The sequence below is a fragment of the Sceloporus occidentalis genome, unplaced genomic scaffold, assembly GCF_023333645.1.
Source record: "Sceloporus occidentalis isolate IW3139 unplaced genomic scaffold, rSceOcc1.0.p SCAF_3, whole genome shotgun sequence".
Classification (NCBI taxonomy): domain Eukaryota; kingdom Metazoa; phylum Chordata; class Lepidosauria; order Squamata; family Phrynosomatidae; genus Sceloporus; species Sceloporus occidentalis.
Window position 1 is genome coordinate 72,948,687 of NW_028316983.1, and position 15,976 is coordinate 72,964,662.

General features: G+C 41.5%; 1 protein-coding gene across 2 annotated transcripts in view; it reads right to left on the reverse strand.

Annotated features, from left to right (window-relative positions):
• Positions 1–15,976, reverse strand: part of PTCH2 (patched 2) — a 72,873-nt gene that overhangs the window by 26,617 nt on the left and 30,280 nt on the right. Inside the window, exons 1-4 of one of the 2 annotated variants that reach the window (XM_089515036.1) lie at positions 8,792–9,243; positions 7,866–8,055; positions 7,511–7,580; positions 6,509–6,600 (exon numbers count right to left, since the gene is read on the reverse strand). In XM_089515036.1, the coding sequence (XP_089371162.1) occupies positions 6,509–6,600; positions 7,511–7,580; positions 7,866–7,981 (278 nt within the window). In that variant the 5' untranslated portion in view covers positions 7,982–8,055; positions 8,792–9,243. Of the gene's footprint in view, positions 1–6,508; positions 6,601–7,510; positions 7,581–7,865; positions 8,056–8,791; positions 9,244–15,976 lie in introns of those variants that run through there. The other variant, XM_089515038.1, reaches the window with a different exon arrangement.

The window sequence follows — 15,976 nt, forward strand, 5'->3', positions numbered from 1 at the left end:
TATACTGCAGAGGCCTAGGGCTGGCTCTATCAAGATGTTAGCACGCTGGTGTTAATTGCCCTGACTGGCTACACAAGACTCATTTAAGGGTGGGAGGGGTTTGCAGAGTGCAGGGATAGGGCTTCATTCCCTTTGTTCCCATGCATAACAGGATCAGGCATGCTGCTTTCATTTAGCATCTGGTTTGCTGTGCTAGCTCCAGAGGGACTGCTGGACAGAGCCTCCTCTTCACCAGGACTTGAACTGCATGTGTGTATGTGTTTATGCACCCCCCAACTATATATGTACTGGGGGGGGGGCTTCATTGAGTAGTCCAGAAGCAAAAAGCAAATTTGCAACAAAGACCGAAGAAGGGTTATTTGCTGCACATAGCACTTTGCCCAGTGGATTTGTGGGTAGGAATGCACACACAGTCATACACTCTCTCTTTTTGTTTGACTATAGCCAAGATTCTACATGGTCACACAGTTCCACATGCTGAACTCTGCTATAACTCCCATTATCAGCCCTAGGACTCATTGTTTTGCTATGACAGCACCCCCATCACCATTTCTTGGCTGGTGGAGAGTTGAAAGAATGGGAGAAGCATTTGGCTATGTTTCCATAACGAGACACAGGCTGAAGGCATCTTCTGCCAAGATACACTGGAGTCCTCTGGACTCTCAGAAGATGATAACATTGGTTTGTGTTGGGCTATGAGAATGGATCCAGATGCTTCTGTGCATTCCATTACTCTCCACCAGCCATGAAATAGTTTAAGGTGGTAGTTACTGCAGCAATACAGTGAATCCTGAAGAAGATTTAGTCAATGAGCAGGAAGAAAAGGAATATCAACCTCCTCCACAACCAAAACATATATATATATTTGCATAAGGTTGAATTATGCTTGCATATGTCACTAACAAGATGCTGATTATGCAAGTGTATACCTGATTATATACGTGTATACCTGCTACACTTGTTCTGAAAAGACAACACATGAAAGACATGGCATCTAACTAAATGATCTAACTAGCCTTGTCTGGATACAACTTCTTTAAAGGACAAATATGGAATTATCTCTTCCAGGGACACTTCAGCCAAAGACATAATTTTAACAGATGGGATGTATGGAGAAGAGATCTTCGTCTTCACAGTTATAGGAACAGAACTGAAGTTTTTTTGTGGGTTTTTCCGGCTATGTTCTAGAAGAGTTTCTTCCTGACGTTTCACCAGCATCTGTGGCTGGCATCTTCAGAGAATCTGTTTTGCCAGCATCTGTGGCTGGCATCTTCAGAGAAGAACTGAAGTTTACCTAACCATCAAAGGAAAGGCCTTACTTCTTTTACCAAAGCACTTCAGAGTCTGCTCATTTACAATCCTGAGGCACTGAATTCCCCAGGCTCATAGGGAAAACTCAATTATTTTATTTCTAGTATGAACAATTCATCGCCAAATGGGGTTTCACCCCCACAAGCAGATTATTTTCTTGATCTGAAAGAAATCAAGCAATTATAGTAACTACCTACTTGTGAGTGAGAATGGGGCTTGAACAAGCTACTGAGAGAGTCACTCCATGACATTAAGCAACCAGTATATTGTATTTGGCACAACTTTGTGTTTTATTCTTATTCTCTGGGACCAAGATGGCAGCTGCAACTCAAATCCCTACATCTTATTTTCAGATCTCCTTGTGTTTGTCAGCTCCTTCTTTCCATTCTCTTTCATACAGCCTCTTTCCCAAGATGGCTGAAACATTTCATCTACACCATTAAATGCTCACAGATAGTGAGGCAGTTGTTTGCTCCTTCCCACCCCCTGGTGCTCTTTTCTACACTCTTATCTCCTATCTGCAGTAGATCAATACCTGCTGATAGATCAATATCAGCAATCAGCAAGAGGCAGCACAACAACTGAAGCTTCCTTTTGTGGGTACCTTGAGTAAAGCAACAGAACCAGAAGAACTTACTTAACTGTTGATTTACCAAGTTCCCATTGATTTAATGGGTTTTGCTTTACTTGGGAGTGACAACTGGATTTAGAGCTCTGTATCTACAAAAGCAAGGTGACAGAAGAAACTGACAATTATGATTTTGCCACTGTCTTCACTTTGTAGTGGGCAAACATGCAAAGCAGGAAGTTGTTAAAGTAATAGAAGCTCACTTGATACCATATCAGTTGAAGAAACTGGAGACACATCCCAAAGTGTATATGTTCTCAAAGGCTTTCTTCGGGGGCTATATAAAATTGTAATACTGTATAAGAAAACACATATATACATAATAAAACCATGCATAATTTTACAATATATGAAGTCATTATTACATCTGTATAATGACTATGGCCTGTACATACCTATTTAAAAATTTAACTTCAGAAATTTCTAGAGCTGAAACTTTCACCATTTGCTGCACAAAATAAAGAAACATGTACACTAAGGCTAAAGGTGTACTTTATATGTCATCAGATGGTTGAGGGGGGAAGGGGGTGTGCTAGATAACAAGGACACTTTAGTCTTAGTTCACACATTTCTTCTTTTCATCCAGAAAATGGTGTGAGTTTAAGCTCCAGAAATTTCTGAAGTTAAATTTTAAATAGGTATGTATAGACCATAAACTGTGTACAAATGTAATGATTTAATACACTGTAAAAGTATGCATTGCTATGTTATGCATTTATGTGTTGTCTCTTATTATGATTTTATATACCTTAAACCAGTGATTCCCAAATTTTAGTCCTCCAGGTGTTTTGGACTTCAATGCCCAGCAACCCCAGCCAACTTAGCCAACAGTTAGGAATTCTGGGAGCTGAAGTCCAAAACATCTGGTGGACAAAAGTTTGGTAACCACTGCCATAAAGGCACCAGATCCTATCTGATCTTCAAAGCTAAGCAGGGTCAGTCCTGGTTAGTAGCTGGATTGGTGACTGCCAACAAATACCAGGTGCTGTAAGGATGTATTTCAGAGGAAGGTACTGGCAAAACCACCTCTACATATTCCTTGCTTTAAAAAAACCCTGTTAAATTCATGGGGCTGCCATACGTTAACAGACAATCTGAAGGCATATACACACATACATACAGCCCCTGAAGAAGGCCTTTGACACAGAAGTGTTGAGCATTTTATCAATACATTATCTATCTATTGAACACCTTGAGACGTGTCTCCTGTTTCTTCTACACAGTTTTCAATGGGTGCTCCCCAGTTTTTGTTTCTGTCCTATCAGTTGGCAATTTTATTTAGATTGATGCACAATGCTGCAAAATAAGATGGCCCTATATCTGCAAAATGGGGGTAATTTTGCTTGCTGCCTGTCCATTCAGGATCAGAGCCTGAATAATATACCAGCAAAGCCTACCAAATTCCTGGAAGCCTTGATGGGCAAAGGTGGGTCTCTCAGGTTCTGCTGGGAGATCTGTCTATAACATTAGTGAGCCTACCAGGATTTTCTTTACCCACTTGTTTATTTTGTAACCAGACAAGCTCATGTAAGTCTGAGTACTGAAACAAAGAATCAATGCCACAAAACAGTGAGTTGCAACGCTCTCTCCTTCAGCAAGAATCATGCAGCAAAATGTAGAGACTCCTTGCTGTAACTATATTTTGGTTTTTAAAGAGAGTTGGGGGAAGCAAGACTCCAAGTTCCGGGAAGAAAGAAAGCACAGGCAGAGAAAGTCTTGTCATGCTTGGGGCAGAATCACTCTCCAATCATTCATGAAGGTCCCAAGAAGGTTCCTTCTTGCTTCATTCCCACATTCCAAACAGCCCAGCTCCTGCTCCCAAAGAGAGCTTCTTTTATCTGCTGTTTCTTGCTTCACTGAGCCAAGTCGGGCCCTTTTGTTTTTCCATAGATTTCTGCCCTTTGTTCTCCCAAGTTTTCGCTCCCTTTGCGTTAAAAGAAGGATGGGGGGGAGAGAGAGAGAGACCCTCAGTTGAACTGAAGCGGAAGCTGGATCTGGGGGAAAGACTCCCCCAATTTAGTCATTCACAAGCACACTTTGGGATATGTGTGTGCGTGCGTTTCTCTGTGTGTGCATGTATGAAACTTTTGAGATCCAAGAAGGGGGGCATTAGAGACATTATAAATAAACACAGAACCCAAGAGATTAGGTGCAGAAAGTAAGGGAGCAAGGACATGGCACTTAAATACTAAAGTGTTTCATGGAAGAAGAAGAAGAAGAAGAAGAAGAAGAAGAAGAAGAAGAAGAAGAAGAAGAAGAAGAAGAAGAAGAAGAAGAAGAACTTCCAAGAAAATCCTGACTTCCTTGCCAGCTGTCCTGAGATTGTGCAAGAATATTAGTAGTTATGCAAATTGTGTTCTTAAAGACTCATTACCTCATATGGTGGTTTTGTTTTTGTTTTTCTTGAAAGAAAGAGATTAATAAGAATTATAAGGTTCCTCTCCCCAGTCTATAAATTAGTGTAGTGATGGTCGATGTTAATAGTCTCCCTTTTGGGGTGGGGGGGGGGTGGGGAGAGATTTAGAATGGCTCTCCTTTTTGTTCACATAAAACCCAATAATCATAGGGCTTAAACTGAATAGGGTGAAAGATGTCTCCTCACCTTGGGTTTAGGCTGATGTTGAGTTTGAGGGGAAACCCTGCCTCCTACCCCAGCTCCTTTTCCCAGCTGATATTAGCCTACCTCCTCTTTAATTTTTAAAAAAATCCATTCTCTCCTCCTTCCCTAACTGTCCCCTTTCTCTCAGCAGCAGGCTGAATAAAGCTACTATTCCATTTGTTGGGCAACTTGGAGCTTTCAAAGTATCATTAGCATGAGAATACGTGGTGTTGCCGTTTGCTGACAAAGCATAAGTCTCCAGGGCCCCTTATGGACAAACACACTTGTAAACAGAAAGAATGCTGGCTATTGTTCCTGGCCCTCCCTCCCCTCCAGTGCCTCCAGAGGGGCTGGTCCCCACATCTTTACTCTTTCTCCCTCTCCATCCTCCATTCTGTACACCTTAATAGAAACATAATTACAAGGCAGCAGGAGTAACACAACAAAGCAATTGCCCCCTAAGTAGGAACACTGGGGAGAGGAAGACAACAGGAGAAAGTGACTTTCCTCTGGTCTGGAAATGGAGCAAGGAACAAGGGCTGGGGCCATGGATCTGTAGGAGAGTTAACACGGTGTAGTGGCCTGAGTGTTGGCCTAGGACTCTGGAGACCCACTTGACCATGGAAACTCAGTGAGTTTAGGCAAGTTACACTCTCTCAGAGGAAGGCACCACTTCGCTTCCACTGAACAAATCTTACCAAGAAAACCCTATGATAGGTTCCCCTTAGGATTGCTATAAGTTAGGAATGTCTTGAAGACATACAACAAATCTCACAATGGATCTAGATCTAAATTTTGCTAGGGATAAGTTAGATATGATGCCAGCATGCCACCACCTCTTTCTAAAGTGGTATTGCGAAACAGGATGGCATTGCAAGCCCTTTTGGACATGCTCTGATGGATTGTAAGAGGTAGAAAGCAATACTAATGTAGTCTACTATTCTGGAGGGAAATATGTAGGGGTCTCCAGCCTGTGCCATATCAGCCCCTTTCTTACTGAAAAGCATCAGTCCATACGTCGTAGAAGCCCTAGTCTAGGATCTTTCAAACCAGCTCCAAAGACAAACGGATTAATCCAGCTATGACTCTGTGGCTGAAGGTAATTCCAGAAGCCACTGTGCTTTTGAGTAGGCCCATGGCCATGTTGCATTCTCATCTTTCCCCAAACCTCTTGATTAGGAAGTGCAGGCAAGCATTCCTGCCACAACTTCTTTGCTGGATGTGAATAAGAACTAGGATACTGAAGAAATTAAAAGTATGAGCTATGAGATGGAAAAACTCAGCTTGATTATCAGTACATCCATGAATTCACAGCAGAAGACTTTGGGTAAGAAACTGTAAACATTTAGTATAGTCCACTTTCAGATTACAATGATGATACTGTTCACCTTTGCTATAATTTTTGCAGTTATGCAAGTTAAGTATTCCAGGCATTTAGGAAGAGTGCTAAATGCTAATAATACTTTGCAGCCTGTAGAACAGTTTGAAAACACTCTCATCAGCCTCAAAGAGGCCGCGAACGAGCAGGAAGACAAGGCTAGTATTTTCATCAGTTCCCATAGCCCAAACAAATCTATCCTATGGGAAACAAAGCAGAGACAGTTAATCATATCGTATCTCTCTAACATTACTGCACAGGCTCCAGTTAGAGAAGGAGCCTGCAGCTTCATTACTGGGGAAGCCCCCAATCTTTGTATTGGATGCTTATCTTACTATGGATTGCCCTTGTCTACAGGCTAGTTGACTGGTCCTTCATGGTCTGTATCCACACTGCTGAAATAATCCAATTTGGTAGTTTGTTGTGGCACCAGAGCTCTGTTCTGGTGCCTTAACAAACTATAATTCCCAGGCTTCCACAGCCTTGAACCATGGCAGTTAAAGTGGGGTCAAACTGGATTATTTCGGTAGCGCAAATACAGCCATAGTGAAACAGATATATATATATATATATTTAAAAATCAGGTACTCACGGAAGGTAAGCAGAGCCCCCCTGCAGCTTGGCACCATCCCAGAAGCAATCTAGTGGGGTCACAATAACACAGGGAAAGAGCTTCTCGATCATCTGGAAATGAGAACAGAAAGTTATAGAGAAAATACACAAGTCCATCCTGCCAGTTCTCTTCAGTACACTGGGTCCCTCCCCTCTCCTCTGACTTGCTCCACTGTCACCAATGTATGCTAAAACACACTTTGCTTCTCACATTATCTTCCTCTCTTGTAATGTTTTGGAACAGATATGTACTTTGGGAACAAGAGATTCTCATCCCAAATACAGATACCCACACGCGGTCCAAATGGATCCTCACATTGTTTAATGTCCTGAAAGCCATGTTCTAGTCAAATGGACTTCAGTGGGCCAATACAGCCCCAGAAAGCCTTCCCTGTGAAGGACATTAGCCTGCCTAAACATGGCAGTAAGTTCTTGTGGATAGTTGCATCAAAGACCAGCACTGCAGTCTCTTGCAATCCAGGCAGACAGAATATAAGCCCTTATCACCAAAGGTCAGGGCAGCACTGCTGAAAGCAGTTGGGGATAAAATGTGCTTTCCTCTTCCTACTTCCACAGCACATGGCAGGAAGAGAGATAAAGCCTCCTAATTAGCTCTTATCACAGATACACAGGAGAGATTGTTACCAGAATGAGGGTTCTAGAAAAAAATGGAATATATACTGTCAGAGGAGAATGTCCCAGGTCTTCTGAGTCCTAAAGGATGCTTTGGGAAGCTCCCCCTCAGCATCTCCCTCTCTCTTTTTTTTTGGGGGGGGGGAATAGGGGAGAGATTCCACTCTATTCCCATAGCAACTTAGATATCCTTTCCAGAACCCACCCAATTCTCCAGCCAACCAGCTTCTCTACAGGGAATTATTTATGCTCTTTAACAAAGAGAACTTTCTTAGCTGATCCATTTCATTTCTATGGGTACTAGTGCAATCTCTTTTTCTTCTGCAGATGTATCCCCTGGGGAACTCACCCGTGCAATCATGCCATTTTCAATTATGGGGACACCCGACTTGTAGCATATTTTGTTGAGATCCCAAGACCTGAAAGAAGAAGAAGACAATCAGGATGTTAGATGACTTTCTGGAAATACAAATGCTAATACAAATGCTGCATGATGATAGCAAAATGGATCCTCCCTATACAGAAGCACTATATCTCTGCATAAAAATGTTGGACACAATCATGAAAGGAAAGTCATAACCTTGATGTCTTGCTTGAGACCATGAAGAGTCTGGCTAGCAGAGCTAATGGGACCTTTGACTAATCCAGCAGCAACAACAAAATCTTATTATTAGTACACTTCAGAACTTGCATTTCAGACTCACTTTCCATAAAGTAAGACCTGTACTTTGCTAGCAGCTAGAGCAGCTTCAAGATGCATTGCCAAGGCTTCCAGGGTCAGAATGTTTTCTCCTTCCTGTTTGGGAGTTTGTATCAGCATCTGTGATGTGTAGAGAGATTCTTCTCCCAGCTTTTCCTTCGTGTACCGAAGCTCCTGGCTGACACGGCTGCCCTCTGGAGAGAAAGAGAAAGAAAAAACCCTGTAGTTAATCTCTATCTCTACAATCTAGGATGGGTCCCTCCAACAGAGAAGAGACACTGGAAATTAGCATCTGTTCCTAGGGTCACAACATTTCTGTCATCCTTTAACACACTTAAAAAATATTTTTGTTCCTTTTCTCAAGGATGCATTCCTCCCACACTCTGACTGGAGCTTCTAACTAATGTGTGTGAAGAGTTATTTGAAGTAGTTCTGGAAAGGAATTGCAGGGAAGGTCTCTTGCCTCATCCCCTGCTGGCTCACATTGGACAGGGCAGAAAGTATAAGGGGAGGTGGCTTTTCAGCCCAGGGGAGGAATGAATTCTACATTCACCTATAATGACAACAACGTGTTAAGTAACTGATTGGCTCCCTTTAGTACTTTTTTTTTTATTATTTAGTATTTTTGAAATTTTACAAAACAAAAGAGATTTAATATTCTTTCCATGCATACATGTACTTTTGTATCTCATTCATTTTTTCTTTAAAAAAATAAATCCTAAATATCCCCTCAAGTGCACCCCACCCCCGGAGCTATTCCCTTCTTTATACTCCATCAAAAATTTTAACTCCTCCTGTGGAAGTAATTTCCCATCTTATTTTCTTAATACATTTTCATTAATTTTTTTCCATATTTCATCAAAATCATTTCTTTTCCATAATCCTTTTTTTACTTTCAATTTACATGTTAATTTGTCATTAATCGCTAACCTTCAAACTTCTTTATACCGATCCTCCAATTTCACATTTATTTTTGTTTTCCAATTTCTTGCTATGATTAATTGCACAGCAGTAAACAAATTTGTTACAAGGTTTTTTTCTTCTTTCTTCTTTCCATTCTACTTCATTGTATATTGATAACAATACTAGGTTTGGTTTTCTATCTATCTTTATATTCATAATATTTTCTATCTCTAATATTACTATTTCCCAAAATTTTTGTACACATTTACATTGCCACCACATATGTATATATGATCCTACTTCCTGACAGCCTCTCCAACAATATCGTTGTTTGTATTACGTAATGTCACTGGTGTCAAATACCATTTCCAAATCAATTTATAATAATTTCCCTTAATTTGCACCCATACATTTTTCAAATGTCTTTGTTTCCAAATCTTATTCCATTCATTATCACAAATTTTACATCCTAATTCATCTTCCCATATTTCTTTTAAAATAATTTGATTTAATTTTTCCTCTTATTCTCCATTAATATTTTGTGTATTTTACTAGTTATACCTTTCATATTTTTATTTTCCTCAATTTCTTTTCCTTTCTGGATTATTTGTACAATTTGTGTATATTTTCCTTTCTATATTTTTTTCTTGCAATTTTTAAACCATTGTTCTATTTGCATAAAATGTAACCAGGACATATTTGTTCCCCTTAAATTTTCTTTTATATTTTCTTTTCATATTTTTAATTCCATCCAATTTTCTTATTTTATCTATTTTCCTTTCCTTTAATTCTTTATCTAATAGATCTTTTAAATTTTGGGGGAAATATTTTTCCATTATTATTGGTGTTATCATTGAGTTTTCATTCATTAATCCTTTTTTGTATTTATTCCATATTTCTAATATATTTTCATAAATGTGTTTTCAATTTCTTTAATTTCTTTCCTACTAAATTCTTTTAATTTTTTCCCCCTCTATTTTCATGTCTATCTCTTTCCCCCCCATTTCTAACCAATCCAAATCTGGTACATCCAACATACCTTCTATTACATATCTTAAGTGGTTGGCTTCATAATATCCCTTTAGTACTGCATTATCTGGGGAAATGTGAGACCTTGGGATCCAGCCAACCCAAAGCTGATTCTTCCCCAATTTTCCCTTTGGAATACCCTTCTTCAAAGCTTTCCACTGGCTACCCTTGGGAGGGGAACCACCACCATAGCTTTCCCAGGTACACTGGAGGCCTTGCTATGACAGATCTGCCCTAGCAGCATTCTCTCCCAGCAATGCAGAACCAGCAAGCAATCCTAACCCTCTGCCCCCCAGCCATCATATGTTTCCCTGTCTACGTATTTTTATTTAACAAAAATGCAGTTGTTGTTGTGTGCCTTAAAGTCATTTCCGGCGTCTGCCAAGCCTAAGGCAAACCTATTGCAGTCCTCTGAAGCTGAGAGAGTGTGACTTGCCCAGTGGGTTTCCATGGCCAAATTGGAACTTGAACCCTGGTCTCCAGAGTCATAGTCCAATGCTCAATGTTGTTTTTTAAAGCAAGAGGCTTCCAACCATGTTTCTTCAAGGAAACTCTTTCCACAGTGTCTTGGGCTCCATTCATACATAAATGGGGCCATACTTCCATCTCCTTCCTCAGTAGATTGTCCAAATATCCACATGCCAGGATAGATATCTGAAATGGTGAAGCATACATCTCCTCAGTGTCTATACATTTAGGAGATTTTGCAGCATGGTTAATAGTACACCTGACACAGGGGTTAGATGAGCAACATGGCATCTTTGTTAATCACATAGGTGGGTTACAAACCGCCACTTTGTGGTGGTCTCCCGGCGCTGCTGTTTGCTCCGCGAGGGAGTCGCAGCAGCCAAACCACGCGACTCCCTCGCGGAGCAAAAAAGGAGCTCCAAAATGGAGCTCCTTCTCGCGGCGCGGCTATGACACCACGAAGCACCGTTGGCGCACTCGCGGCATCATAGCCGCCGCAACACGTGTGGAAGCACAGCGTCCGCTACGTAAAAATGGTGGCGGCCGTCTGGAACGGCCGCCGTCATTTTTTATGTGCGGAGCACGTATTAGGGTTAGGGAGGTGCGGAAGCACCGCACCTCCCTAACCCTAGTACGCACTCTGCGCGTACTTTAATGGCGGTGTGTAACCCGCCATAGAGTGTCTGTCAAGTGAAAGTGTAAAGGGGGTTTCTGTATGCTTGGAAATCTGCCACAGAACTACTATATACAACTGAGTTCTGTTGTGGGACACATTTTGGGAAGTGCAGTCAGATAATTCCAAGTAGTGGCTAGGTGTCATGTGCCTTATTATCATCCTATATACATCTCTTAATGTGCACAACACTCCTCTGTGGATGTACATTGCAGCTGAGGATGGAGTGTGGACAGATCAAGCTGTCTTTAAGGGTAATTTGCATGCTATTAGTAATCTTCTCATTGAGGAATATCTCATGTCACAAACCTCAGAGAAACTCCAGCTTGGAAAAGTACTATTTTAAATAACATAATTTATGTATTGATTATATTGCTTCACTATTTGCAATAAGAAAAGTTTAATTTAACAATTTAAGCAGTTCTGCTGTCATGGTCTTTCTCTGAAGGTCTCTTCATAAGAATTCAAAGCAGCCTCACAAAAATAACCAACTCTCATGCTTCTCAGAGGGAGAGTATAATAGCTGAACCAATTTCTAACTGGTTCAGATCTGTAGCAAACAGATGCCTTCAAATTAACATTGCAATAAGAGCAATCATTATTCTTATTTTGAACATATGAACTGTCACAGAATTTGCTTATTGACTCCAAATCTGAAGTTCCTTAGTTTCAAATGCAAAGCTCTCTTTTGGGGAACAAAACCTACTAAAGTACTTCAAGGCTTTCAGCAGAATTTCACCCCAGACAATGACTAGTAATAGCCTTGTTGAGATCAGAATCCAAAGGCTATATAGGAACTTATAAAAGTTACTTTTATAAACTCCTGCTTCCACAATACTCCAGCTACCATGATATTCTGCTCTGGTCAGGCCCCACCTGGAATATCGTGTCCAGTTCTGGGCACCACAATTCAAAAAGGACATTGAGAAACTGGAGCATGTCCAAAGGAGGGCGACTAAAATGGTGAAAGGTCTGGAAACCATGCCCTACGAGGAACGACTCAGGGAGCTGGGGATGTTTAGCCTGGAGAAGAGAAGGTTAAGAGGTGATATGAAAGCCCTGTTTAAATATTTGAAGGAATGTCATATTGAGGAGGGAGCAAGCTTGTTTTCTGTTGCTCCAGAGACTAGGACCCGGAGCAATGGATGCAAGCTGCAGGAAAAGAGATTCCACCTCAACATTAGGAGGAACTTCCTGACATTAAGGGCTGTTCGACAGTGGAACACACTCCCTCGGAGTGTAGTGGAGTCTCCCTCCTTGGAGGTCTTCAAACGGAGGCTGGATGACCATCTGTCGGGGATGCTTTGATTTGGATTTCCTGCATGGCAGGGGGTTGGACTGGATGGCCCTTGTGGTCTCTTCCAATTCTATGATTCTATGATTCTACAACCAGCCATGCTGAGTGGGGAAATTTTGGGATGATAGTCCCAAAAAGTAATATTCCCAACCTCTACCTAAATATACAGTACCAATAAATTACTTAGAGTCCAAGGCTTTCATGGCCGGCATCCATAGTTTTTTGTGGGTTTTTTCAGGCTATGTGGTCATGTTCTAGAAGAGTTTCTTCCTGACATTTTGCCAGTACCTGTGGCTAGCATTCAGAGAAGATGCCAACCAGAGATACTGGCAAAACGTCAGGAAGAAACTCTTCTAGAACATGGCCACATAACCCAAAAAACCCACAAAAAACTATTTAGAGTCCAATTTTCCAATATCTCCTTTTTGAAGTTTTTTTTCTTAACTACAACTCCAGCTAGCATGGCTACTAGGGGATTTGAGCAATGCTAATCCTTGGCTGGCTAGGGGACTGATTTGGGGGCTGTAGTCTTCCCAAAATTAACATTTTCAAGCTCTGCTTTTTCCCCTGAATACCTGGGAGTATACCTGCACTATACCCATTATACTCACACCAGTATAATACACATTGGCGCACTACAGACCAGCAGGGAAACACCAGCCTTTTTTACTGTGCAGCATTGCCACGGCAACCAGACCATGTGGCACAGCTGCAAAGCAAAAAAGAAGCCGCCTAGAGCAGCTTCTTTTTTGCGTCATCATAAGGGTTGTGATGCAGCCCTTACGACGACGCTTCTGCTAAAAGACGTGTGGGTGCTGAGATGCCCAAACGTCATCCCTATGCCCCCTGTGTGGATGGTGCCACACAATAATGGTGCTGTCCGCACATCATAGGACTCGGGACCAAACGGTTGGTGTGTGGTCCCAAGCCCTACTATCACCTCCAGGACACCACTTCCTGGCGGTGTGTATCAGGCCATTGTTTACCTTTATACAACACAGTGAAAATGCTGGGAAGAGAGTTAGGGATAGTAATAGAGAATGTTTTATGCCCTCCCCTATTCCTTGGGCTATTTGGATGTCATAAAAATTAAAATTGGAACAAAATTAATGTTTTTAATATGGACATTTATTATGGAGCAATTACAGCACAGGGAAGAATCACAATTTGCACCATGGGCTTTGTGTAAACAAGTCTGCTCAGCCTAAAATTAATCGATCATTAAACCAGGTTTTGGAAGGGAAAAGAGAAGATAAAACAAGCCATATAGGCAGAAGAACCTCTTTTCTTCATTTATTTCATAGTTGGTAATTCAACCACTTTACAGAGAAGAAATTCAATCATTCCAGCTTCATAGTCACAATGTTTCTTCTATTTGAAAACCACAGTATCATCCTATCAAACAGGGAGACAGCCTGGCCAAACATGATTTGTATTAAAAAAACAAAATAGTACAACCTGATAAGTATGTTTCTAGTTAGCATTATCTTTTTCTGGGTTCCTCAAGGACACCGCTTTGATCTAATTTGGAAAAGCGGTATATAAATAAACATTATTATTATTATTATTATTATTATTATTATTATTATTATTATTTTTCTCAAGGCTGGCAATAAAGACAGCCAACTTCTATACTATTACTGCAGTCTCACTGTTAATGTGAACAATTCAAATTGTACCTCATTTATCTGTTATGTTGTGCTTTATTGTCAGCATAAATTGTAATTTAATATTTTGTGGCTGCTGGAAAAAAGCAAAAAACAAAACAGAACATCATGCTGATTGACAGGCTTGTTTTTTGTTTCCATTCCATTCTCTCTAAAGGAAAGGCTGGGATGCCAGTGAGGGAGGAGGATATGCCAAAGAACATAGGGAGGGGACAGACATTGCGTTCAAGCTAGGAAGATCCGGGAGGGTTGTATCAAAGGCAGAATCCAAACCATTCCAAGCTGTTTGGGAGGCAAAGCACCAGAAGTCATGCTGAGCAGTGCTGAACTTGACTAGGCCACCCAGGAATAAAACCACATGTACAACCCGAATGTTGAGAAGGGTGGGGAAGATATTCAGTCCAGAATTTGATGCCACAGGCCAAGATGTATCCCTAAAATTAGGAAAGGCCTTCACCTGGCAGACTTTAAAGCAGAAAACCTCATTAACAATTAGTAGGAGATGATTTTGTGCCATGTGATGGCCAGAGTAGAACAGGGAGCATGGAGATTTTACTTTTCAGGGGGAATTGTAGTCCGAAACAGTGACTTTTCCAAACTCAGGCAGAAGCATTAAATAAATAAATAAATAAATAAATAAATAAATAAATCACATATGCATACACACATGGTGTGCCCCACTTCCTTCTTTACAACCTTGCTAGAGCTTGCATCTCTCATATGTGCCAATTTAATAAATCCTGTGAACCAAACTAAAAATTGCCTTAAGGCAGCACCCCTCTGCGGAAGCTTGTTTCCTTCTGGCACAGGCTGAGTGACAGCGGGGAGTGGACACTGGAGCCATTTATTTATTTATTTAAGTTCTGGTGCAGAGGCGACCGTACGTTGTGCAGAAGCAAAAAAAGAGAGGGAGATATTCTTCATAATTAGGGTTAATTTGGAACAGGACAGTCTGAAGCTTCAAAGGGGAATGAGGAAGCCTCAAATTCCAACACCCTAATTAACCAGGGAGCAACATGAAAAGACAAGGCAAAGTGAGCCAGGGCTGCCAAGTATGCTTTTTACATGGGGTGCTCTCCTGTCTGATGGGGAGGGGGTTAAACTAGGTACTGTGGCTCAATGTGGCACACTGTCTCCCCCCCCCCCAACTGCTCTTGCTCACCCCATCCCTCCCCTTCACTGAGAGAGCAGCATTGTTTGATGCAAAGTTGGAGGAGGGGATGCTGGGATCCAGTGAGTTAGCAACAGTGAGCATGTTAATGAGGAACCCTATGCAAATTCTTTTTTACTCCAATTAACAAAGGAAGCCCTCTCCTTTTTCATGCAAAAGGCCCTTCTCTCCTCCCGATCAAATCCCCAATTGTACTGCTGCTCTGCCTTTGAGTATTAGATTGGATTATCCCTCATGCCCCCCCACATGCACTGCACACACATACACACAGATACACCATATCTCACTCCCACAGCCTTCTCAAATGTGTGCAAATAGCCCCACAAAAGCAAAGAGACAAACACCAGGCCATTTCTCTCCAAATATTGGAGTCTTCCAGTGTTTTGAGATCCCCCATGTTGCTCAGTCCAGATCACAGGCTCATTGGACCTAATGGCACTTCCACCATGTGGCATCCCACATATAATTCTTTGCTCCAGCTTCCTGGAAAAGCCAAAGGACCAAGGCAATACTCTCTTAGCGAGGCCTCTTTGGCCTAGAATATGCTGCACAGCATGCTCCTGAACACTCTGAACTCTTCCTGCCTCCCCACAGCAGCAGTGCTGGCCACCAACAAGGGCAAGAAAAATAAACAACAACAACACCCCAATCTTGGTTGAGAGCCAAATGGAGTGATGCCTAGTAACCCAGAGCTGTCTGATCTAAGAACATCACCACCTCACGTCCAGCAGGTCTTCTGCCTAAGGGTGCTGACCGATTTATTTCTGTAAAAGCAGCTTGGTTGCAGTACAACAGCTTGCTTCAAACTCCCACTGTCAAAAGGGCTTCAAGTGGAGAACTGTGCAGTATAGTTGCTCTGCTCCCCCTTTTCCTATTTGGAAAGCCACTGCAGTCCATATCCTGGGAG